The sequence below is a fragment of the Canis lupus genome, chromosome 10, assembly GCF_048164855.1.
Source record: "Canis lupus baileyi chromosome 10, mCanLup2.hap1, whole genome shotgun sequence".
Classification (NCBI taxonomy): Eukaryota; Metazoa; Chordata; class Mammalia; order Carnivora; family Canidae; genus Canis; species Canis lupus.
The window spans coordinates 59,974,035-60,001,106 of record NC_132847.1 but is presented as its reverse complement, the minus strand read 5'-3'; the positions used below and the strand labels follow the sequence as shown (position 1 = coordinate 60,001,106).

Below are 27,072 nucleotides of genomic sequence, written 5' to 3'. Positions count from 1 at the left end.
TTTCTATTCATCAGTCAATGGACATTTGGACTCTTTCCATAACTTGGCTACTGCTGATAATGCTGCTCTAAACATTGGGGTGCAGGGATCCTTTCAAATTAGTATTTTTGTATCTTTGGGTAAATATCTAGCAGTGCAATTGCTGGATTGTAGGGTAGTTCTATATTTAACTTTCTGAGGAAAGTCCATAGTGTTTTCCAGAGCGCCTGCACCAGTTTGCATTCCTACCAACGGCGAAGAGGGTTCCCCTTTCTCCACATCCTCACCAACACCAATTGTTATTGGGTTGTTAATTTTAGCCTTTCTGACATGTGAAATATTATCTCATTCTAGTTTTGATTTGCATTTCCCTGATGATGAGTGATGTTGGTCATCTTTCCATGTGTCTGTTGGCCATCTATATGCCTTATTTAGAAAAATGTCTATTCATGTCTTCTGCCCACTTTTTAACTGGATTATTGGTTTTTCGGGTGTTGAGTTTCATAAGTTCTTTTTACATTTTGGATACTAGCCCTTTATCAGAAATATCATTTGCAAATATCTTCTCCCATTCCATAGGCTGCCTTTGAGTTTTGTTGATTGTTTCCTTCACTGTGCAGATGCTTCTTATTTTGATAAAGTTCCAATAGTTTATTTTGCTTTTGTTTCCCTTGCCTCAGAAGACATATCCAGTAAGAAGTTGCTATGGCCTATGTCAAAGAGGCTAATGCCTGTGTTCTCCTCTAGGATTTTAATGGTTTTCTGTCTCATATTTAAGTCTTTAATGCATGGCCATCTCTTTATTCATCTCTCCTCCTTCATGCCCCTTTACACTTTCAACAAATCACATGCCATTTTCTTCAATGCCCTCAAACATGCTTTTACCTCTCTTTATCTCCTTTAAGGAATAAGTCACACTTTCAAACTTTGCAAACCATAATGGGTGATAAAAATCTTTCCTCACCTACAACTCCCCACTACCTTCTGGGTATGGGTTCTGATTCTTCTTGGCTATGGGTATGCCACTTTTGAGATGAGCTCAGAATCCAGCTTAGTTTTTCTGCATATTGAATGAAAAAAGCTCTTGAGGGTGGGAGTGAGGCAGAATGAAGGATGAAGGACACAGAAGATGATGAAGTTGGGTATTGTGGGAGCAAATGTTTAGAATGACTCTCCTTGGTGACCAAGAGGGAAACGGTAATTTGGAGAATGTAGGAGGAGAAGGGGATGATGATGAGGAGGAGGATAGCAACTGTTATTTATCCAGTAATTAATTTTTGCCAGGCATGATGCATAACCCTTTTGTTCATCAGTCAATCCAATCCTCCAAAAATGTTGTAGGTTACATTTTATTACCATCTTTTTGCTCCTGAGGAAACTAAGGTTCAAAAACCTTAGAGGGGGATCCCTGGGTGGTGCAGTGGTTTAGTGCCTGCCTTTGGCCCGGGGCACGATCCTGGAGACCCGGGATCGAGTCCCACGTCGGGCTCCCTGTATGGAGCCTGCTTCTCCCTCTGCCTGTGTCTCTGCCTCTCTCTCTCTCTGTGTGACTATAATTAATAAATAAATAAAATAAAATAAAATAAACCTTAGAGGACTTGCCCAAAGTAATACAACTAGGAAGATCTGAGCTAGAATTTAAGTATAAGTTCTATCTGACTTCAAAGTCCAGATTCTTATTGTTGAAAAAATATTGACTTGCAAAAAAAATTTATGTCTGGCTATTCAGAAAGGCACAAAGTTGAATTTGTAGGTAACTGGATTAAAATCCTGGGAGGCTGAGTGACCCTGTTCTTCATTTTGCAGGAGAGTAGATTGTACTGAGTGGTCACTACGCAATTCACTGGTCCACTGTTTGCATATGCTGGCTGCCTGCCTGTGTCACAGAGTCTGGGCCTTTTATCAAGCTTTCCAGGATATGGTCAGCCTGGCACTCTTCATTCCTATGGGATGAAGCAACCCAAGGAGTAGGGGAATAGGAGACAGAAAGTTAGAGCTATCCAGTTTCTTTCATACCTACCAGTATTTTGAAGGTTTCTTTTTTCAAAAAAAAAGATTCATTTATTTATTTTAGAGAGAGAGAATATGAGCATGGGCAGGGGGAGAGGTAAAGGGAGAGAAAATCCTTTAAGCCAACTCCCTGCTGAGCACAGAGCCCAAAGTTGCTCATCCCACTACCCTGAGATCATGACCTGAGCCAAAATCAAGAGTCAGATGTCCAACCAACTGAACCAGTCAGGCACCCAGAATTTTGAAGATTTCTAGTCACTAAATAATCCATTCATTTTAACGATACTTCCCAAGAGAAAACATTTTATGGTCTAATCTAAGTCACCAATATTATTGTTTAAAACCATCTACTTTAAAAAAATAAATAAAACCATCTACTTTGCTTTAGGACAACCGTGTATGTTAAAAAATATGCAGTTTCAGGAGGGAAGACCATAGAATATCACAGCTAGAAGAGATCCCTCCTTCACTGCATAGATAATGAGTCAAAGGTCGTGGGATGCGTTAGGGTCACAGATCTGTGTTTAAGTCCTTGCTACTTACTTATGGTGTGACCTTGAGCCAGAGAGAGGATCAACTCCTTCCTCTCCAAAACAATGCCTACCTGGCTGATGTAGTGGGGACTTTTATGTGAAGTGCCCAGAAAACGTCCTGTAAGGAGTAAGGGGTCAATAAATGGTACTTCCCTCCCTTAGGCAATATGCTCTAGCCATTCAGCATAAAACTAGGCCCAGAACCTTATTTTCTGATTCTCATAAGTGGGGTGTGTGTGTTTGTGTACATATGCGCGTGTATCACAGGAGCATTGGTAATGTTTGTTTCCATGAAGTAGCATGGTTTAGTCATCTTGTAATTAGGGTAGGCTTTATAGTTTTCAAAGCACTCACTTAGAGGATATTGCTCACTCAGAACAACAACACGGAAAAGCAGTACAGGAGTGTTTGTTACTAGGCCCACTTTGCACATGAGGGATGGGAGGCTAAGAGGGCATGGTTTCCTTCAGGCCCATAACTAGCCCACCACCCAGATCTTGTGCCTCCCTATCTGTACCTCTTTCCACTGGTGCACAATGCCTTCCCACCTAAAGGCCAAACAGTTTCACCAAAGAGATAAAGAATAGTGAAAAAAAATACACACTGGAGGTCATAAATGACATAAGTAACCAACAACCCTGATTAGATAGTGAGGGAAAAAAATGGACTTTGACATGATTAAGCAAAAGGCAAAGAGAACACTGACAAGGCAGTAAACAACTCACTAGGAGGGAATATGGGACAATGGGGTCTAGTGGTCACTGCTGACCACAGTGTAACTCTTTCCTGTCAGATAACTACTGGTCACTCTGATCCTGAGAGTCTTCAGCCCCATTCTTTTTTACTCCACCTCTGCAGCTTCCTAGCTGCACATCTACGTTTCCTCAAACAAGGCAAACCTCATTCTTGATCACATTCAGGCCTTAGTTGTCTCTAGTCTCAAGGGAGTGGTATTTCTAAGCCCTAGAATCTAGATAACCTTAAATTTTCCCTCCCTGCATACATAGGTCTTGTAGTCTGATGTGCTGAATCAGATGGTATGGAGCATGACTTAGCTGTGTAGTGGTCTGGAATATCTAGACTTTTCCTTCATGGAGTCTTCTTCATTGGACACTGCAATAACAAATCACTACCGACCACCAACACCATCTCTTGGTACTTTTATATGCATTCTCCTATTTGGTTTGATTTGATTTGATTCTGACCTCAACTGTCTCTTCCCACTTCTTAGGTTAGAAGTTTCTTGACAACAGGCCGGTCTTATTCACTGTGTACTGTCTACAGAAGTGTACTGTCTGTGAAATGCCTCTGTAGCTAACAAAATACTTTATACATACAACCTCAGTGAAAATTTTGTGAGCCATGCTGAAATAACACTAGCTCTGACTCTGAGACCAAAATAATGACTGCTGGTTTCAGAGTCCTGAAACCATCCCAATCACCACGGCAGATTGCAAGACAGTAAGGAAACATCCACACCACAGATTAGAAAATAGATTTTAAAATGCCATATGGACCCTACCATGGATCTTTCTTGCATCATGTAGATGTGGCCCCTTTTTATGAAAGTTCTTCCTCTATAATATTACTAACCCTATATTCTGTGATACAGGAGATTTCCTAGCATTTACAAGCTTGTTTGTGAACTCAAACCTCATAGTGCTCATGAATACATTTAACTCATGGCCCCTCATATTCAAATCAGAAATATCTAGAACAGGGTGGGGAGTGGAGAATAAACGTGGCAGTTGTTGGAGATATTGACAGTAATTCTTGTTAATGACTTCATCTTATTTCTGTCTATGAAGAGTCTGTGATCGGAGGCCTCTAAACCAGAATTATGCATTCAGATCAAGTCATTTAATAAAAATTTAGTCTGTGCTTAACCCCTAGCAACATGTCATTTCATTTATGCTTCATAATCAGTTTTGGATAGAGGCATTACTAGCCCATTTTACCAATGGCAAAACTGAGGATCAAAGAGATTGGAGGATTCCCATGTTTCATAGCTCCCAAGTCCCCTGCTCTTTCCACATATCATGATATCTGGGTTTTGAACATTTTACTAAGTTAAGAGACTTAAAAACAACAACCTTGCAAGTAGTCTATGTTGCTCAGGCATTGCTGTTTCTCTAAGCTCCAGTAAGCCTTCTGTTTCTTTCCTGAACTTTGAGTTTCAGTTGCACATCAAACCCTGGAGGTGGCCAAATGCTGATGCCACGGGAGCATCAGCAGGTGGCACCACTCAGGGGTGAACATGTTCATGCTCCTCTGACGTGCCAGACCAGGTTGCTGTTCACGTGAAATGACGCCCAGCAAGAGCAGGGCCACCCAGGTCTGCCGACGCAAGGCATTCTTCCCTGATGAATGCAGGTTTAATGTCCAAGGTTATAAACTGCTGAGAGGGGGAGTGAGAAAGGGCTAATCTATGCAGTCTGGTTGCCAAAAGGCAAGCAGGAGGAGAAAGAGTCCCCGGATACCTGTCCTGTGACTGTAGGCAAGTTACTTGCCCTCTCTGAACGAGTTTCCCTATCCAGAAAATAGGTGTAGTACACTTTTCTTCACAGGGGTGTTGAGATAGCAGATCACATATAAAAAGAACCAGATGCATCATAACATCTCAAAAATAGCTATTATTGTGGTTATTGCTGTCATTGTTATAACAAGAATAATCAGTGCTGGTAGCATAAGTAAAATTATTTCTACTATGCATCTCTTAGCAGGTGGCACAAATTAGTCACAATTCTGACGCTCCAGCCCTAATCCTCAACAGCGTCACTGCCCTGCTGTCCATTCTGTCGTCACTATCCACCTTTTCTTCCCCCATTCTCCTTTGACAAAAATCAAATCTGATGAAACTCACGTATCCCCAGAACAGCTCATCTTGGTCTGCTGAATCAAGCAAGCAACAGGGGCTTGCGGGAGCACCAGGTGGAGATGGGGAAACCATAAAGTGTGACTTCAGGTGGCATGTGGAGTCAAGAATGCTGATAACCTTTACCTGGCTTGGCCCTTTGCTCTCCTTAGAATAAGCCTTGGCCAAAATTTCCATAACCAAACGAGCCTCACTTTTGTGTTTCAAACATTTCCATTTCCTTTAATAATCATATTCAATGTCTAATGCTCTCCCACTTTTAGAAGCTGACTGAACCTAAACTCTATTAAGACAACTTAGTTCTTTGCTTCTTTTTCCTTCATTTCATTGGCAGTTTACTTATTAGAGTGTCACAGCCTATACCATCGAGCACTTTGGTTTTTAGGGGTTTTCCCCCTCCCATTTTATGAGTTCCAAAGAAATATATTCCTGAGAATTTTATGCTTTCCTGTGATCATGATCATTCCATTATTTTTATATTTCCTCATAACTTTTATTTGCCCTCAGGAAGAAAATTTTATTTGCCTTCTCTTGAATTAGATTTTGGTTTAATGCCCAAGAAAAAAATCCTGCAAAATGAGCCCACATCCAGACAGTGCCATATCTAAGGAAGCTGAGGGAGGGCTTACACCAATCACTTTGAGTTTTATTCTAGTTTTTACCAAGATTAAAAACAAATGCATAAAGGGTGAGAGAGAATGAGAATGGAGTCAATACAGTATATTCTTGCATTAAAAACATCAGGGGGCCCAACTTGGTTTGGGGGGAAGAAAAAGGATCTCAGATGCCTACTGTGTGCAGGCATTCTACAAACTCATTTAATACTCTTGTGAAGTTGAGATCCCAGTTTCCAGAGGAGGATATTAAAGCTCAGAGAAATAAAAGAAAGAAAGAAAAAAAAAAAAAACAAGCAAAAAACCTTGACCAAAGTCAGGTGGTTAGTAAGTGCCAGAGCTAAGGTGACATTCTTCCCAATTTCTGCAGGTGGCTCCAGAGCTCTGTCATTTATTAGCTTTGTGACTTAGAGGAATCCCCTAATCCTCTGTGCCATTTCCTCACCTGAAAAATGAACCATCTGGATTATCTGGATATCTACAGGGTCTGTAGATATCCCTGTAGCTTTAACATTCTGTGAGCTCAGTGAGTGTGTGAGCACGATCAGGATTGGCTGTTTATGAGCCAATCGGGCTTTGGAAAAACACCTCCCTATCAGGCCAAGGTGGGAAGGGGAGGATGAAAGTTAAAAAAAAAAAACAAAAACCAACAAACAAACTTTGACAGAAGGTCTATAAAAACTGTGTGCTCCCAAAGGTTCGTCCTATTTGGCAGCTGCTGCCTCATCCACACCTTCACCTAAGAGGAGTCTCCTCTCCCTAACTGTAAGTAAAAGAACTTCCTTCATCTACCTGGACTGCACCTGGGAGTGAGAGGTTAATGATGGCACTATGCAGGTAGAGGATGAAGTCTGCTTTAATTTTCAGGAGAAACTTGATAGTGGCCGAAAATGGGATGTTGTGCTGAAATGATCATTTTTCTCCCTAAGTATAAATGCTCATCCACACCTTTGCTGACACTTTGAGTGGAGGCAAAATGTTCAAGACATTTGCTAGTTCTCAAGGTTACCTGTATGAAGGCTCTTCTGTCTTCGGCCTGGGAGAAACAACTTGAATACACTTATTTGGTTAGGTTCTAATCATTTCTTGAGATTCCCGCTCATTTCTGCTCTCCCCAAAACAACTGCTTATTGTAGTGATTTATTTACAGACCTATCATCTTACATCACTTTCTTTATTTTCTCCCTACAACCACTAGTGCTGGCACTGAAGTTTCTTTGTCACAGGAATGAACTCCGGGTATGTGTTGCCCTTGCCTTCCGCCACTGCTCAAATGAGAACATGGAACAGCCTTGAAATCGCCACACAGCACCACCGTCACTTGCTTATGAATTGTCAGACTTTCATTTGTTTGATCCTTCCTATAACATTTCCTACTTTGAAGGTCCTACAGCTTAAGTTATTTGGGATCAAAAGCTGCTGATGTACTTTGGGACATTTGCTCTACTATCTCAAAAATAGACATGTTGTAAGAATATGTTATCTTTTATATTTTTAAGATTTTATTTATTCATTCATGAGAGACATAGAGAGAGAGAGGCAGAGAGAGACACAGGCAGAGGGAGAAGCAGGCTCCATGCAGGGAACCTGATGTGAGACACAGACAGAGGGAGAAGCAGGCTCCATGCAGGGAATCTGATGTGGGACTTGATCCCGGGTCTCCAGGATCCCACCCTGGGCTGAAGGTGGCGCTAAACCGCTGAGCCACTGGGGCTGCCCTATGTTACCTTTTAAAATAAACTTCTCTCTAGTTACCTAGGGCTCCATTGGCCAACTGGGATCCAGCAGGGGCTCGAGCTCAGCTGCCATTTGGCCATGGCACATTTGGGGACCACCCAGGCCTAGCTAGAGCCTGAGGTTTTGAATGCAGTGTAATTGTTGTAAACGTAGAAGTGCCTTTGACTTAGGTGTCTGTTTAAAATAAATGGCAACATTCAGCTGTCTTTTTGAGTTACCCCATGTGTGTTCAAAGGCACCAGGCCGTCATTAAGGCATTTCACTGCACTTGTCACTGTGACATTGGGGTGGGTGATGAAGCCGTGGGCTTCTTCACACATCTGTATATAAAAATCTTGCTCACCGTGCCTGGAGATCATAGGCTTTCAATGACTGAACCCCTCATAAACCCCTCATGTCCTCTTGAAAACCCATCTGCCTTACACATTGGAGAAGTGAATGGACTCTCTACTTCTTCATATTTCTCCAGGAGTTAAATATTCATATTTTACAAATCGTTATCTTTTCACAGAACCTCTTGAAGGAAGGTAGAAAGAAACATACTACAGATTTCATGTGCTATTTTGCTGAAAAAGATCAGAAAAAGGATTCCAAGTCATAAACCAGTAGGATGTGGTTTATAATCCTAGAGCGTCACAATTTAGAAGGGGAATCAGACACATTCTTTCTGAACCTCAGTTTCCCTGTCTTTAAAGTTGGCAGTGTTAATATAGATATCCTTGAGGTCATTTGCAGCTCTGTTTTTCAGTAATTACCTTCTATTCTCGTATTTTCATACTCACAACCTCCTCCCAGATTTGTATATGTGTCACCTGTTAATATATTATGTGTAATAAAAATGTCATATATAAACCTATTCATTGAGAAATCAAACATTACAAAAAAATTATAAAGTAAAATGTGAGAGTCATTCCATCCCACAGGTAACCCCAGGGTGGTTATTCTCCTTACCTAGATCCACAAACAGTATGTGTTATACTATTTTTTTTTCAATTAAGAAAGAGTGGTATTATATATTACATATGTCTCTGAAATTTGCTTTTTCTCCTTTTTTTACTTAATAATATAATGTGAACAACTTCCCATCATACTTAAAAAACAGATTGGCTTGAGACTTCAGTGAGCAGAGGTTAGGAGCACAGAAATCATTCTCTATGGTTACCCACTCCCAGCTGGCCGTCTGTCTCCTGGGGACGAACATTGGTCTGTGACCCTGTTTTATGATTAACAGAGGGGCAACATTTCTGCTGATGTAGAATAGACCTTTAGTCCCTCTGTAGAAGTTTAACTTCCCAGAAACAGTACTGGTTCCATTTGACCTTTTCTCTGTTTTTTTCTGGTTGAGTCAGCACACTTAGACTGAAAAAATAGCTTGGTAGTAAACAGAAACATGGACTCTCAGGTAATTATTTTTAAAAAAAATTTTTAAAGAGAGAAATAGTAATGCCCAACATTTTCATAATGCATTATAAAACACCTTCATTTTATCATGCAGTTAACTCAACAGATATATTTTGAGTAATGATGATGAGTAAGGTGCTCACAGGTCCCAATAGATCCACTTAGCAATGAGACAACCAGAGCAGATATTCACACCACTTATCCCACAGTAAACTAAGACTCAGAGAAATTACTGACTTGCCCTGTGGTGAGAAGGAAGCAGAGCTAATCCTTGAACCCTGGTCTGTCTGATCTGATAGTAAAACCTATGTGAATGTGTAAGATGTTCGTCAATTGATGAGGTCCGTAGTGTATGGATGAGGAGCTGCAGCCTACAGATTTTGGGTACTCTGGGGGTGTCATCAACAAATACTCTGGGGATGTTATCAAGAGTTGCCTTAGAGTCACCCACAGGCCAATTCCTTTCACCAGGCTCACTCTTTCCTTGCAAGAGGGGAGTACTGTCCCTCATCCCAACTTTGTACCTTATTAGTTAAATGTCCTTGCACAAACAATTCAACTCCCTCATGTTCTTTCCTTATCTATTGTTATGGTAGCAGTGGGGGAAGCCCAGCTGCCTTTTGAGATTATAAGGAATGAATTATATGATACAGGTAAAGCAATTAGCAGAGGAATTAGCATTAATGGTAACTTGCTATTATTGGGCTATGTTTTCCTTTTGTTTCATTAAGGAAACATCTTTGTTTCTTAGTTGTGAATTCCTTTATGCAATTACTTAAACTGAGAGAGAAAAGTTGCATTTTGGACTCTGAAGGTCACCAACTTCAGGTTGGCTTTTATCTGCATAAAGATCTAGTGGCCAGGGAACCCTAGGTGGCTCAGCGGTTTAGCTCCTGCCCTTGGCCCAGGGCATGATCCTGGAGACCCGGGATAGAGTCCCATGTCAGGCTTCCTGCATGGAGACTGCTTCTCCCTCTGCCTGTGTCTCTGCCTCTGTGTGTGTGTGTGTGTGTCTCATGAATAAATAAATAAAATCTTAAAAAAAAAAAAAGATTTAGTGGCCAGGTTTACAGCTAGTAATCCCTGACTACAATGCTAGGAACTAATATATAAACAAGAGGAAACTCTACCTTCAGGTGGCTAAAGGGGAGGGGCCTTGGAAGAATATCTTTTCTAGAGATCATGGCCCACTAGCCTGTCCTGTCCCCAGTGACAGCACTGTGGTTGCACTCTTTTGGGTTAAGATGAGAACCCTTGTTGATGTGAGAGTGGCATCAGTGCTATCAGTGATACCTTCTCATGAACTAGTTCAGTAGTCATCCACTTCTATATCAAGCCTGCCTTGAAGGGATGAGGAAATGTGAAGAAATTGATTTACCATGGAGGGCAGGACTGGGTGGCGAGCTCTGCCTCAACCCAGCTGAGACCTTGGACAAATCAATTAACTTCTTTGAGTCTTAGCTTGCTTGTCCATTAATTAATGAAGATACTAGTTGCCCTGGTCACCTCATTGCTGAGTGGACCAAATGAGAACTGAGGTGTCCCTAGGCTTATAGAAAGTAGAAAGTAGTCATAGGATACCTACCCTATGGATGAGTATATGAAAGGAAGGAGACCAGGGAAAGGAGGAGGTCATAGAATTAGATAGGAAGCCACTCGAGATAATCTTTACTACCAACTTTTTTTCTAAGATAGTCCAACACATGCAAAATTACTCTTTCTAGCATCCAACATGAAAGTCCTATGAGCTTGCATTTTCAAGACTAGCCCAAAGTGGCAGCCAAGCAGGGACAATGATCCCCTTCAGAGGACCACTGCTGAGGAGGTTGCTTGGATAGGGGATCTTCAAACCAGAGCTTCTCCTTGCTAGAGCAGTGAAGCTGAGAATTACTGGGGCAGGGATCACCTTTGACATCCCTAGAGTCCATGGGACTTCTAGCCCAGAGGCACTTAGGGAAAATCTTCCCCATCTATCCCAAATGCTGTCATAGGTCATTGAATATAAGAAAAAAGAGCCTTACACACCATAATATCTATGTCCCAGAACTGAAAGGAGGTTAACTGCAAGGCCAAATGGCAGTTTCTCCTCTCAAGTTTGCTACCCAGAGAATAATACAGGCTATCAGAACAAAATGGGAGATGGCCATAGAGGCTAAAAGTCTCACTGTCCTGGCCTCAAGTCATTCAGAGCACCCAAAGCCACCAGAAATCCACAGAGAAATAGTCAGTTACTGCAGGGCTGTCTATTTATCAGATTGGAGTGGGTCACCAATTAGCTGGTTCAGTCTCAGGATCAGTGAATCCAAAGGTCTCCTGGAAGACATTCTATTTTAGGATGACCAGGGAATTTGGCATCCCACCTTCATCTACTACGGCTAATTGCAACTACTTAAGCTAAAGGGGGAAAACCCCAGACCTCATTTGTTCCTACAGTTATGGAAGTGGGCCAAAGTATAAGAGGGGCCTAGAGGGTTTGTTTGTACACCTTGGCTGTGTTGGTCATGAATCTGGCTGAGCCACCTGCAGTTTTCTTCAGGACACTCCTGCACTCTTTTCCAGACCTGTCACCATGGCCCACCAATTTCCAGCCCTCACCTCAGAAAAGAAGAAGGAGCTCGCAGAAATTGCCCAGCGCATTGTTGCCAATGGGAAGGGGATCCTGGCTGCAGATGAGTCTGTAGGTGAGTGCAAGTAACGTCATACAACAAGCGTATACTTATTTCTACAACTTAGCAAAGGAAAACAACAATTATATTTTCTTTCCTTTCAGAGGAGTAAAGTTATGCAGGAGTGGGAGCAGAAGACCCAGTAAGCATAGACATTTTGAGTCCTGTAGTTCCGGTAGACAGATTTCTGAAAAACTAAGGGAAAAGCTCAAGCCCTCCATTTTAAGGCCCCTCACCAGGGATCATTCGAATCTAGACTGTAGCAAGGCCAAGAACTCGTAACCAGTATGAGATCAGATACATAGATCTCTGCTGCTAATGAGAAGTCAGTGTAAAGTCAACTAAGGAAGGGCAGGGGAGGGCAGGGAAGCACCTACATCTGGAACAGGGAAGGATTTGTGGCTGAAAGAAGCCCAGCATGGCACAAGGGAGGGTTGTGGCAGGCCAGTATGCCCCCCCCCCCCCAAAATGATGGAAGCCAGAGAAGTCAGGAGCCTATCCCATCCTTCCTTCTCTGTACATCTAGTCAGATTGAGGGCTGGACCTGGCTCGGGAAGCCTGAGGGCCTTACATACATACTTGGATCCAATGGTGGCTTCCACCCTGACCCTGACATGTCCAGTCCATACAGTTCCTGTCCAGTATCCTGTCCAGTATCCTGGCAGCAGCCAAGGTCTTTCCCCTGGGAGCCAAAAAACGAGACAGGAGTTCTAAATTTCTGAATTAAAAAAGAGTCTTGCCATCCATCCTGCAGAGGGTCACTAGAGTGGAGGAGGCCAGCAATCAAGCCCTGCCTTATCACTAAGCTGTCTTTGGCCCGCCCACCTTAGGCACCATGGGAAACCGCCTGCAGAGGATCAAGGTGGAGAACACTGAGGAGAACCGCCGGCAGTTCCGAGAAATCCTCTTCACCGTGGACAACTCCATCAACCAGAGCATCGGGGGTGTGATCCTTTTCCATGAGACCCTCTACCAGAAGGACAGCCAGGGAAAGCTGTTCAGGAACATCCTCAAGGAGAAGGGGATCGTGGTGGGAATCAAGGTGAATACTTCCATTCTAGGAATGGAACAGTCACCCGGCAGGGCCAACACTCTGAACACCCTCATCACCTAGTTGCTGTTCACTCTCCTTTCCATCATCATCCTCCCCCTGAGGACCAAATCCTCTTCTAGATTTTTCTGTCCGTGTCTTCTTTCAATCAAGTTTTCTACAAGGTACTTAGTCTCCAGCTGTCTCCATTTCCTCATTTCTAAAATGGGAATAGCAGTGCCTACATCATAAGTCTATTGTAAGGACTAAGGTTTTAAAACAGTTCCTACCACATAATTATTACTTAGTCTAAGATCGCTATTATTATTAAAGCACTTACTGTTCAATTGTAACTCAGTCTTCCAGAACTTCATGAACTGGTCAGGAGTGAAAACTAGCATCTGTTGAGTGCTTCCAAGTGCTCATTTAGTCCTCCTTGTAATCTCTGGAGGTCAATTCAGTTCCTATCTGTATTTTAGAAATAAGGGGAGAAAACTGAACTACAAGGCATAGCATAACTTGCCCACAGCAAGGCAAAGCCAGAGCCAGTTCAAACCCAGCCTGGCCTCCTATCGGGCTGATGACCTCAGGCTCTGCTATGCCAAGAGTAGGGGCTGCATCTTTATTCTTTTGATTTCCCAGGATAGTGTAGTGCCCCGTATGTGCAGGTACTCACTAAATGTCTCTTGAACAAATAATGTAATAGAAGCTGCATCCCAGGTACTGTCAGATTACTTTTCACTTCTCAAGCTCCAGGCCTGTGCTTTCCATATGTTCCATCCTCTTAGTGTTAACACTTTTATATTGTTCCTTCCAGGTAATTCCCCTTCCACTCTGGATTGAATTATGTGTGTCCCCACCCTCACCCCACTCCCCACCCCGACTAATACACCTTCCTTTTTTTTTTTTTTTAATACACCTTCCTAATTCAACTCCTTAACATGTGAAAGATGGGAAATGGTAGTAGGGGTGGGGGAGCTCTGCTTTTGTTTTCCTGGGACCCTTGACCCCTGCTGATCACTTGTTAATTATTTATATTCACAGTTAGACCAGGGAGGTGCTCCCCTTGCAGGAACCAACAAAGAAACCACCATTCAAGGTAAGGATATCACCTGCTGTTAGGAGTCATGCTACTATATGCTAGAAATGAAGACAAGCAAAGAGGTGAGCAAGGGAAAACAAAATAAGAATTTCACCCTGGTTTTAGAGCCACACACACCTGCTTTTCAATCCTAGCTCCTCTCTACAATAACTGTGTAACTTTAGGCTACTCATGTAAATGTTCTGAGTCAGTTAAAGCAGGATGACAATATCTACTTTGCAGAATAGTTGTGGGGATTAAATTAAACAACGTATATAAAGTGCTTACCACAGTGCTTTGCACAGAGAAGATACCTTGTACCCCAGAGTATAATTTATAGAGAAAAATCTGGCAACAGAAGAGAGGAAAGATCCCAAGCTTGGGGATCATACCCACCAGGGTTAGACTCCTGGTTCTATCATTTACTAATTAGACAATTTTACAAGGTACTTCACTGCCCAAGGGGGACAAGTCTGAACCACAGCATTAGGTTAAGTTAAGCAGAATTTGAATCTCAGCTCTGTCACTCATTAGCTTTGCAAACTTGGTAAAGTCACTTACCCTCTTGAAGCCTCCGGTTTTCACATCTGCATAATGAATATAATATTAACTAGTAGAATTGTTACGATAATGAAATGAGATAAGGTGTGCAAAATGCCTAGAATCCTGCCCAGATCATAGTAAATACTAAATAAATATTAGTCCCCTCTATTCTTCTTATGAAGTATAAAGCCCCAGGTTAAGCTCAGTATTGGGATTAATGTTTACCTGCCTGGATGTATTCAGTCCTTAAGCTCTGCTGACTGAAAGGCAAGGCAAGGAAGGAGTCCTTCACTTTATCAATGTCCCCATGGATCAGGAACACGGGTGCAAAGAAGCCTCTTTCTTTTTTGTGACTTGCAGGGCTCGATGGCCTTTCTGAGCGCTGTGCTCAGTACAAGAAAGACGGTGCTGACTTTGGGAAATGGCGTGCTGTGCTGAGGATTGACAACCAATGTCCATCCCAACTTGCCATCCAGGAAAACGCCAATGCCCTGGCCCGCTACGCCAGCATCTGTCAGCAGGTGCACTGCCTTTCCCCTTAGACTAAAAACAGTAGGAAAGAGCTTTCTTCAGAGACCCTCTTTCCAATTTTACTATCAGTACATGAGCCTTATCTCACTACTATATCCTGGTGGCATTTTCTATCACTCTTGTAGCCAAGCATGGTAAGGAAAGATTTGGTCCCACCAGTCAGCTATGAGCCCAAAAGGCCAATGCTATCGATGGCTCCCCTCAGCCAAAGTTTTATAAGCTGAGTCTTAAGAGTGGTCCAGCCAGGGCACTTGCTTACCTCTACTCCATCACATCTAAAACATGATCCCTTTAGATCCCTATCTCGAGAGTGATAGTTCTGATTTAGCCCCAATCCAAATAATATCTTGGAAGATGGTGACCTGACACTAGTTTCCAACATATGTTGAAGTGTCTCTGGGATCCCAGTCAAGTCTGATTTGCTTATGTGGGTGTTATTCTGAGGTTACCTGAGTTGTGGGCACCTGAAGATTCCCAATTAGAACTATAAACAGTGCTTAATTCCTTAATTAACCCATACAAGGGGCATCTTTCTTAGTGATTTAAGTTTGACTGCCCTAAGTTTGCCCAGGAGAACTTTTTTTTTTTAACCTCACTGTTATTTTTTGGCTAAGCTACAAATACTCACTAGAGATCCCATTAAATTTCCTTGCACTGTCTTTAAGTCAGCACATGGCATTTCTCCATAAGGGCTTCATTTTATACCAATTGCAACTGTCAAATATCTTCTTAAAGAAAGGATCACAGTGAGCAGAGCTGCACTTTATCTCCTCCTTCTTCCTTTTTAGAATGGGCTGGTACCCATTGTAGAGCCAGAGGTCATTCCAGATGGAGACCATGACTTGGAACACTGCCAGTATGTTACTGAGAAAGTAAGTCTTGAATATAAGGGTCTCAATTCCAGTTGAAATGTCTTATTTTTAAGTAATAGCTGTAACTTAACATATATCAGTTGTTATATATGAAATATTCTTCAGTTGGAATCATGATGTAGCACTGAGAAGGTAAGGGGGTACTTAACAAAATGTACATTTTTGGCACAGTGGTATTCTCCATATGGAAAAAAGCACAGTATTTGCAGTACCAAGAGTTGTATTTGACAATCCATAATCTCAGCTGTGGGACTGTGGGTAAATCCTGTGTTCTTTTGGGATCAGTTACATTATATGTAAACAAAGAAATTTTAAAAAAAGGTGAGAGTCACGTGACAAAATATCATTAGAAGGTACTCTGTTCGTATTGGCAATGTAACCTGATTTCACTTTCTCCACTTGGACTGAGATGAGGTCTGAAAGTGCTTCCGTCTCTAAAATGTATGTTTTTATGACTCCTTAGCTTCTGTGGGGTTGGAAAATGGAGGCCAATTTAGATGTCCCCAACGAGCTAAATCAAAGCAGACTCAACTGACCAAAGGGAATGATAGGAAGGAAAGAGTGGAGGGGATCTAGAAAGCAGAGCCATGCCATTAGTCCACGCAGTGAGCAGTTAGAGTAGAGGAAGGGAGGATAGGCCAGATTGGTTGTGCTCAATGATTGTGGCTTGAGGTTGGCTGTGCATTGCCCTAATGAGGACTAGGGGCTGGTTAGGAAACTTTGGCCAAGCCACATACGAGGATTCTTTGGTCTTGCATCCCTGCAACATAAAAGTGCCAAAGTCAGCTGACTGTCAGGCTGGTTCTGGGTTTTACCCTTTGAACCTCTTGTCCCTCAGGTCCTAGCTGCTGTCTACAAGGCCCTGAATGACCATCACGTTTACCTGGAGGGCACGCTGCTGAAACCTAACATGGTGACTGCTGGACATGCCTGCACCAAAAAGTATACTCCAGAGCAAGTGGCTATGGCCACTGTCACAGCTCTCCACCGTACTGTTCCTGCAGCTGTTCCTGGTAAGGCTTCCCTTCTTCTCTGACTTGAGGTCTTAGCCCTTATCTTGGGAAGGAGTTCCACCAGCATTTGTGTTTGCTCAGGAGTCTTGTATCCAGGAAACAGAGCCATGTATTTCACAAGTGGCCAGCACTTACCCTCATATTCCTTAACACCACATAGCCTGAGTCTCCCAAATTCACATCATCCACTGATTTCCTCAATACTTCACCATCCTCCTTATTTATTAAAGCCCTTCTTGCCTGATCCCAGCTAGCTTTGGCAAAAGCAAACTAATTTTTCCAACCCAGTTCCATGCAAATCAAGTAGAGATAGGATTGAGGCATTACATTTCTTATAGGCTCATGGTTTGTTTTCTCAAGCTGGGTATAGAAGCTGGAAATAGTAGATTGGAATTGGCTTCTCTCCTTGCAGGCATCTGCTTTTTGTCTGGTGGCATGAGTGAAGAGGATGCTACTCTCAACCTCAATGCTATCAACCTTTGCCCTCTACCAAAGCCCTGGAAACTAAGTTTCTCCTATGGACGGGCTCTGCAGGCCAGTGCACTGGCTGCCTGGGGTGGCAAGGCTGCCAACAAGAAGGCAACCCAGGAGGCCTTCATGAAACGGGCCCTGGTAAGATGCTACTTCTTCTTCTTTTATTTTTTTAATTTTTTAGATTTTATTTATTTATTTTAGAGAGAGAGAGAGCATGAGAGCAAGCAGGGAGGGGGCAGAGGAAGAGAGAGAGAATCTCAAGCCAACTCCCTTGCCCAGCACAGAGCCCAGTGTGAGGCTGGATCTCACAACCCTGAAATCATTATCTGAGCTGAAATCAAGAGTTGGACACTCACCCAACTGCCACCCAGGTGCCCCAAGATGCTACTACTTCTTATATACTTGATCAAGTGGATACTAGGAGCCTTGCTCTCTTACCTGGAAAATCATTGCTTTCTCCAGGCCATGATGTTATCATCTACTAGATATTTGAAAAGGAGGCATTTGAGTTCAGTAGGAAAGGTGGGGGTTAGGGAGAGTTGTGAATCATCCACCCTGGGAGCATAGTTGATGACAGTAGACAATCAGTAACAGTAGACAATCTCCACAGAGACACTTGAGAGAGAAGATAAGAGGGCCAAGGACTGAACCAGGGCACTTTTCATTTTAGGAAGATGGAGAAGAAAGCCAGTAAGACAAGCAGCAGTAATAAGATAGGATGTGCCAAGGATCCTGGGAACAAATAGAAGCAAGTTTCAAGGCGGTCAGGAATAGCACACTATAGAGAGATTCAGAACAGAGGCTGAGCAAAAGCTGAGATTGGCATTTGGGAGCCTGTCAGGGACCCTCAACACCACAGTTTCAATAGAGAGGAAAGGAAAGGTGCTCATTCGAGAAGATTATCAGGAAAAGGCCCAGAAAGGGTACCAGGAGAAATGAAGACAAAAAACGATTTTATTCAATCAGTAACCATTTGTTTTTGAATGAATACCTACTGTGAGCCAAGGACTGGAGTGAACAAAGAGGACACAGATACTGGCTTCAGGGAGCTTAGAGTTTAGCCAAATAGGAGAGAGCTGGGCACATTTAAATGTAAAGCAAAAGGAGCCAGAGGAGAGATTAAAGATGAGGACAGTGGAGATAACTGAGAGGACAAGGAATTGGAAGAAACAGGAATGTGTGAGACTTATTAAATGCAGGTGGCAGAGGTGGTCTCAGAAAGGAGGGAAGAGAGAGGAAAGAAAAAGATGGGTTTGGAATCTGTAGAGGTGAAGGGATGTAGTGGTTGCTAACAGTCGAGAGTGGCTATTGAGGGGGATAAGGGAACCGAGATTTCAGTTTTAACAGCGGGGAGGTGTTGGGACGGCTGCTGAAGTAGTCTGTGAGGAGACTCACCAACAGGATGGCGACGCATCAGGCAAGGTGCTGCTGAAATGAGAGTGAGTTTGCAGTGCATTAACTTAGATCCTGAATTCTCCTAATATCTCTCTTAATCCCGCAGGAAGATCTAGAGCAATCTAAATGGGAAATAGCAGGATAAATTTTAATAGGGAGACAGAAGAGTACTGAATTTGAGCAATAGCCATAGTCTACTTGGTGATCACAGAGGAGGCTGGGAGAGGAATGAAGTGTAGCCAGAAGTTTGGTGATGAGGCACTAAAGGGAAGGCAGACCCCAGAGAAGCTTAGAAGATGTCTCAGGGGCATAAAAGAGGTGTGAAATTTTAGAGGTAGTGCTTTACTTTGTTAGGATGGAGAGTTGGGTGTGGCTGCGCTGGTGCGTGGCTGATGAAGCAGGGAGATTTGGCTACTATGTTGGAGGGATTGTGAAGGTAATGGTAGCGAAGGGCCATCCACACTAAAGAAGGGAAGCTGAGCTCATTTAGGATGGTGGTCCTCAAGCTCGAGTATGCATCCAAATCACCTGGATGGCAAGTGAAAACACAGACTGCTGGACCCCCTCAACTGAGTTTCTGATTGAGAAGGTCTGGGGTCAAACCAGAGGATTTCCATTTCCAAGAAGTGCTTAGGTCCATGCAACATGCCTTAAAAATCACTGTAGATGTAGAAATAAGTCCTGGAGACAACAAGATAACAGCAACAGGGACTTGAAGACATGGTACTGTTGAGTGGTGCCCAAATATGATTGTTGCAGATTTTGTAATTATGGACTCCCCTTTAATTGGATTTTACACAAGGAATCAAATGATAGCACAAAAGTATTCTTATGGGCAAATACAGAAATTTTTTTAAAAAGAATTTTTAAAATCTGCTGTGTTATACCTCTGGCTGCACCTTGCCTGATCCTTTGGTATAACATCTGGTCCATTTCCTAGCAAACTGCTTCCACAGCCATTCCAAGCTTCTCCACTGTTCAGTTTGAAATACCCATTCCCTTAACACTATATCAGTGAGGTTTCTTAACTTCAGTTTCTAATACTGTTGCTGCAATGTTGTTGGTACTACAAAGAAACTTTCTTTTTTTTTTAATATTTATTTATTTATTTATTTATTTATTTATTTATTTATTTATTTATGAGAGACACAGAGAGAGGCAGGGACACAGGCAGAAGGAGAAGCAGGCTCCACACAAGGAGCCTGATGTGGGAGTCGAACGCGGGAATCCAGGATCACACCCTGAGCTGAAGGCAGGGGTTCAACTGCTGAGCCACTCAGGCATCCCACAAAGAAACTTTGTCAGTAATGTACACTAACTTCAGCTTGCCTGAGATAATGCTCAGAAAACTGGGATAAAAAAGGAGATAGTGTATTCTAGAAGGCAAGGAATGCTATTAGCACCAATATTTAGCAAAATCACTGTAAGGAGAAAGAAATCCAGATGCAGGTGAAGCTGGTTTTAAATGAAAGCGGGTCAAATACAGGGTTGCGTTTGCTCTAACCTCACATCCTCTCTCCTGCTTGTTTTTTAGGCTAACTGCCAGGCAGCCAAAGGACAGTATGTTCACTCGGGCTCTTCTGGTGCTGCTTCCACTCAGTCCCTCTTCACCGCCTGCTACACCTATTAGAGCCCCAGGCCCACCAGCCTGCCTCCAGCTCCTCTAGGTGCCTTGATCGAAGGGCTGAAAGAGAACAACTTTTCTACTGACCCTGGAAATGAGACAAGATCAGACTGGGACTGTTGGAAACACAATACCTGTTAAATTGTTAGACACAGCGAAAAAAATCCGTTCTTGAAACCTAAGGCGCGAATATTGCAGATCTGATGAAATGTCATGCAATTTCCTTGTGACAGCTTCAACTTCCCAGGCCCCAAGAGTATCCACCTAAGAAAAGAATAGACTTGAAAATAAAACCAGCTTGCCATTCGAATAACAACCACCAGATATAACACCTCAGAAGCTGAGTGTGGAAAAGTGTGTCTTATTCAACAATCTTAGCAGTGGTAGGTTATGAAGGAGGCAACTGCAACCAACAAAGAAATAAAATGTTCTAGAAGCCTTCAGCTGGTATCAGGTTTCACTTTCTGTTCTTGCTTCCAAAGGGTTCAGTATATTTTAATACCTTTGATTCCACTAGACATGACTGACAGTAATGGTCAGGGTTCTCAACTTGGGCTCGTCATTGGAATAATCTGCCAAAAATGTGAAAACTCAGATGCTCAGGCCACACTCCAGCCTAATTAAATCAGAAACTTTGGATGTGGGATCCTCTAAGTATCAGGGTTTCTTAACAGCTTCTTTGGTGATTCCAAAGTATTGCCAAGTTTGAGAACTACCATGCTAAATTCAAGCCTGAGGATATTTTAAAATGAAAGCCCTTCATAATATGAAGCAAACTAAAATGTAAAATGATTTCAAGCAACATGCAGCATGTAATGGGAGAATCACTGTGGCTTTGATGCCTGCAGCATTCCTTTTGAAGTGGCCCAGATTTGGTGACACACTACACTCCCTCTGCACATCTATGCACACTGTTTCATTTTGCAGTAAATACTGTTTACATAATTATACTTTATGGGCTTTCCACTTTCAGAATTGATCTACAGAAAAAGCATTAAAGACAACCATAGGTACAAAAGAGAATTCAAACATTATAATTTTGTACAATATAAAAATGATGATTTTGGTGAAAAACTAATAATTTATCTGACAGAAGCTAGCAAATGAAAGGAGGAGAAATGGAAAGAAATGAAGGGAACATTAATTCACTGAGCAGGGAGTCAGGATACTACTTAAAATTGATGGATTAAGAAATAATGCTAAAAAAAAGAAATGGCGCTTTAAGTCTATTAAAGGAATTGGGTATAAATCATTAAAATATTCACACATATAGTTAAATATAGAAGAAAGTAGTAAACTAAATTCCTTGTCTTGAAGAGTGAAAAGATAAATGACATTGCTTAGAGTAGATAAATTAATAACTAGAGGCATACACGTAGCATTTAGAGAAATAAAGACAGAATTAGTCCAAAGGGACTTTGTCTGAGGAGAGAGACCTGGGAGTGCAGCATAGGGAATATTTTTACATTTAGGATGATAAAACTATGCCTGGAGCAGTTAAACCACTTGCTGACAGTCACACTTAGAGGGGTTTAGGGGCTTAGAGCCGAGATTAGAATTCAGGTCTCTTTCTCCTATAATGGACACATGGCCAGGGAGGAAGGTAGGGAAAAGGCAATAGGCAGAATTCAAAATCTCTGCCACCAGTGTTGTAGGTCTTCTACTACACTTCCTTTTTTTTTTTTTTTTTTTAATTATTTATTAGTGTGTGTGTGAGAGAGAGAGAGAGAGAGAGAGTTGGGGGAGGAGTAGAGAGAGAGAGGGACAAGCCGACTCTGCACTGAGCACAGAGCCTAATGTGGGGCTCACAACCCTGAGATCCATGACCTGAGCCCAAAAAGAGATGCTCAACTGACTGGGGCACTGAGGCACCTCAGTCTTCTACATTTCTTATTGCGTTCATTCACTCATTCATTCATTCATTCATTCACTCAGCAAATAGTTGAGCTCCTCCCATGTGTGAAGTTGTCCTAAAGCTGGTAATACCTGGTGTGACAAAACTCTTCTGCCAGAAAATTTTTATCTAGAGCTTATGCAGCATCACTGATCCTATGTTGTAAAGAAACCTCCTAGATTCTCACTTATAGGTTTAGTGAGAATCTATAATCAAGGCCAAGTTATTTATTTTGATCCAGACTGAATTACATTTCACTGGGGATGAGGATTATATAATACACTTTCCTAGCTATCATCTGATATATTTTCCCAACTAAGGCACTATAGTTGTCTTTGAAATCTCAACCCCAGTACTTTACTCCATTCAGGATAATATGAAGACAAGTGTTATGAGACTATAGATTTTAATTTCTATTAATTGTATGATCACTGAGTGAATATATTAGCAGCTTCCTATCTTTTGGTACACCGTCAGATTTATTCTAGTAGTTATGGAACACCGACAAAATAAAATTTGGTACTAGGCACTAAAGGTAATTAAAAGAAGTTTCAGCTTTAGGATAGGTATGACATTTGCATACCACACAATGAAGCTTTAGTAGTTAAGCAAGAAACACAGATGCCATTGACTGGGGGTTGGGAAGGGGGAGGAGATAGCATTTAGGGTGGGCATCAAAGGAAGGCAAAAGGCAAGGAAATCTTAGAACTTCCTTTGTGTAAGAAAATTTACTGGAAGAGGATGATACCTTGAAGGTATAAGTATCAAAAGCCAAGGTCACAACAAATTATTAAATGCTGGAAGGAATAAAAAGAGGAATTTGGTTTTGCTCTGAAGAGTAAGGAGCAGAGAAAGGAGGGAAAGGTCAGGGAAATGAGCAAGGATAAAGGAAGAAATGAGAAATGACGGGGAAAGACAGCAGGCAGGGAGAAGCCACAGTCATATGGATTGGGGGAGGTGACTAAAGCACTTTTTAGACGGGAGAAATATCAAGCAGTCTAAAGACATTTGTCTGCTTGAGAGGAAGAGCTGAGTTTCACACATGGGTTTACATCATGCTATTCAAAAACAAGGTACTGAGATGATTCATAATGATTCATAATGTGAATTAGTTTAGCCGAAGCTGAAGCCAACTGCAACAATGAGAATATAAGCCTCTAGAACCTTGCAGAAATCTTGGAGCAGGCTTTAGGCATGCAGGTATGGGACTTCAAGTCCATCTGATTTAGCTCTCCTGGGGTAAAAGCCTCCAGTTGACATCCACATTTTGTTGCAGCAATAGCAGAGGAACCCGGGGTCCAGGGCACTAAGGCAATTGTTCAAGGTCACGTCACCAATAGGTGAGACTTGCAAAGTCCTCTTGGGAGGGAGTAGGTGGGGTGGCGAAAAGCAGCGGTTCTGGAATCAGACTCTAAGTTCAAATGCTGGCTCTGCCACCTAGTAGCCATGTGCAGTTCTTCATCTCCAAAATAAAAAAAAGTACAGCATTGCAAATTACTGAGAGATTAAATGAGTCAATACATCTCAATGACAGATTCACATCCCTTATCACAATTTTCACAATCCTGAATTCCAAAAGTTTTCTGAAAACCGAAAAGAGAAGTTTTCTCATAAGTTTGCAGCAAATTATTTGGTGGCAAAACCTGACTTGAGGCTGTCATCTTTATTCTACTTGATGGAATGTGAAGATAATGTGTCTGATTTTAGGTGCTGACTCAGACCTTCCAGAGAGTTACACAATATATAGCATAAGCTCTATATTAATCTCTAAAATCTGAAAATTTGATTTCTAAAACACATACACTCTCAACCTATCAGATAAAGAATTGTGGACCATCTTTAAACAGTATCTATTTCACATGTAGGGTAAAAAATGAATTACCTATGCTTAATAGAGCCCAGAGATGTCAGGGTTCATGTGGTGGCTACCAATTCCCTAAGCCCATATTCTAGAGAGGACTAATGAAGAGACAGGAATAATGGCAAAGCTCAACACAGCCAGTCATAGCTCTTTTTTCATAACCCAAATAAATATGTTTTTCTGGCTGTAACACAGCTTGTCCTAAGCCGCCTTTTTTTTTTTTTTTAAGATTTTATTTATTTATTCATGAGAGACAGAGAGAGAGAGAGAGAGAGAGAGAGAGAGAGAGGAAGCAGGCTTTCTGCAGGGAGCCTGATGTAGGACTCAATCCCAGGACCCCGGGATCATATGCTGAGCCGAAGGCACTCAACCACTGAGCCACCCAAGCATCCCTGTTCTAAGCCTTCTGAAATGGTCACTCAATGCTGGGTATCAATTTCTGTAAACACTTATAAAATCAGTCAACAATGGGCAGCCCGGGTGGCTCAGTGGTTTAGCGCTGCCTTCAGCCCAGGGCATGATCCTGGAGATCCGGGATCGAGTCCCACGTCGGGCTCCCTGTATGGAGCCTGCTTCTCCCTCTGCCTGTGTCTCTGCTTCTCTCTCTCTCTCTCCCCCTCTATCATAAATAAAATCTTGAAAATAAAAGAAAATAAAACGTAAAAAATTTTTTTTTAAATTTTAAAAATAAATAAAAACCAAAAATCTTTTAAAAAATCAGTCAACAAGTATTCATTTAGCACCTACCGTATACTCGGTTATGTAAAGATACTACATGGTCCTGACCACTGAGATGAGGAAGGCAAGGATACAGTTAGGAAACAAAATGGTAGATAATAATGTGCTAAATTACAGTGATATAGGCGAGGTACTGAGATTAAAGGGGCTTTATAAAGACAGTGGGATGAAATACAGTCTTTGCTACTTATATGATCTTGGATCTCGAGCCTCGGTTTCCTTATCTGTAAAATCGGGTTGCTATGAGGTTAGAAATATTTTATGTGGAGTGCTGGATACGTAAGTTGTGAATAAATATCATGGTTTTTTTCCGTTAGTTGACTCTTAGAGAATGGTAGGGTCACTTGAATGGGTGTGAAGAGGAATTAACAGTATATTGACTAGAGTACACATTGTATATATATTGAGGACACCGTTGGAAATTCGATTAGAACGGTTAAGCCAAGTGGAGTGGCACAGTGAAGGGGAAGAGACGATTGGGCAGGGATACTATGGAAAGTCTTGCCTTGAAGTAATGAGAAGCGGGATGTCTGGGTGGCTTAGCGTTGGGCATCTGCCTTCGGATCAGAGCATGATCCCGGGATCTGGGATCAAGTCCCACATTGGGCTCCATTCGGGTAGCCTGTTTCTCCCTCTATGTGTCTGCCTCTCTCTGTGTGTGTCTCTCATGAATAAATAAATCTTTTAAAAAAAGAAGTAATGAGAAATAGGAACCTGTAAATTTTTGAGCAGGAAATAATGTGATAAAAGAATAGTACTGAAAATTATTTTTTTGGAAGGTAGAGGACAGGGAGCATTGGGAAGCTGGGAGGCAACTAAATGCGTAGAATAGCAAATCCAGTATAGGGCCTGGACTCTTGGTGGTGGTGGATGAGTAGAAATGAGATCTTTACACTGGAGAAGACAACAAAAAGCTCTCATGTAATGTTGCTATTTACCATCCTAATAAAAAGTCTCTGTTGTATTGCAACTCAACAGGCAAGCACTGGGACAAATAATTCAGACTTCTTCTACATCTACTTCTCAAAAAGAGGCTACATACATGCACAGTCTCGGCCCTTTGAGTATGGCAGCAGCACAGTAAAATACAAAGCAGCTTCTAAACAGAGGACTAATTCTTCTGGCAGTTCAGAGCAACCAGGACTAGGCTGTAGTCCAAGGTCTCAGATGTCAGAGAAACCTATCCTGCCCTCTTAAAAAATTCAAGTCAAACATCTTGTTGCGACCACTTCCAACTTTTCCTTGTCCTGCCCTGGTTTTCCCTGGGCATTTTATAGGCTAAAGAAGTCAGAATATACTTCTCAGTCCCAGGGACTCAATGACTGTCATGTGATGTGGTTTACCCTTAGCCATTAAACATGAGAAGTATGTTCTTGAGAACATGGCTACTGGAAAGGAAGTAGCACAGGTAGAGATATGCTCTTTTATTTATGCAAAATGTATCAAGACAGCATTTTGGGATGTTAGGTGATTTTCTCCCATTCTTTACACTGTGGAGTACGTATGACTTACTATTCACTTCTCAAAGTTCCCTTGAGGATAAAGGACTATGCAACTATGCAACTGATATAGTATTAACATAGTACCTTTTTTAGATTTTATTTTTTATTCATGAGAGACAGAGACAGAGAGAGGCAGAGACATCGGCAGAGGGAGAAGCAAGGCCCCTTGCAAGGCGCTCAATGCGGGACTCTATTCCAGACCCCGGGGTCATGTCTTGAGCCGAAGGCAGACGCTCAACCTGAGCCACCCAGGCGTCCCACCTGACAGGTACTTAAAAATACTTGTCAGTTGAACTTGTACTAGTTGTGCAGTAAAGTAAATGTACCTATCCTTCTATTTTCCATGAATTAGGTTATAGAGATGGCCTTAATTAAAAAAAAATCAATCAACCTACCCCCACCAAATACCCAAGGCCACAGAACACATTTGAAGTAGAGCAGGAAGGTGAAAAGTATTAAATACTGATTAGGAACAGTACTTTAAAAACATGATTGGAGTATTTAAACTAGATTTTTTAAAACGTTGAAATTTATTCTACAAATATGCTCAACTGGGTATATTTTGCATGCCCTAGATTTGCTGATGACATCCTCCTTTAAGAAGACAGATGAAAATGAAATGCCTTACTAGAATTAGAGAAATGGAGAATTATAGTGATTTTTTTTCTTTTGGCCACCAAAGACTCCTTTTACCTGCTT

At 42.0% G+C, this 27,072-nt stretch overlaps 1 protein-coding gene across 1 annotated transcript; it reads left to right on the top strand.

Annotated features, from left to right (window-relative positions):
* The first annotated feature begins 6,620 nt into the window (after window positions 1-6,620).
* Window positions 6,621-20,821, top strand: ALDOB (aldolase, fructose-bisphosphate B). The gene is made up of 9 exons (XM_072842158.1): window positions 6,621-6,776; window positions 11,709-11,830; window positions 12,646-12,857; window positions 13,890-13,944; window positions 14,830-14,990; window positions 15,789-15,872; window positions 16,711-16,885; window positions 17,298-17,497; window positions 20,289-20,821. Exons 2-9 carry the CDS (start codon window positions 11,719-11,721, stop codon window positions 20,382-20,384), a joined length of 1,095 nt encoding a protein of 364 aa, XP_072698259.1. The 5' UTR covers window positions 6,621-6,776; window positions 11,709-11,718; the 3' UTR covers window positions 20,385-20,821.
* The last annotated feature ends 6,251 nt before the right edge of the window (window positions 20,822-27,072 follow it).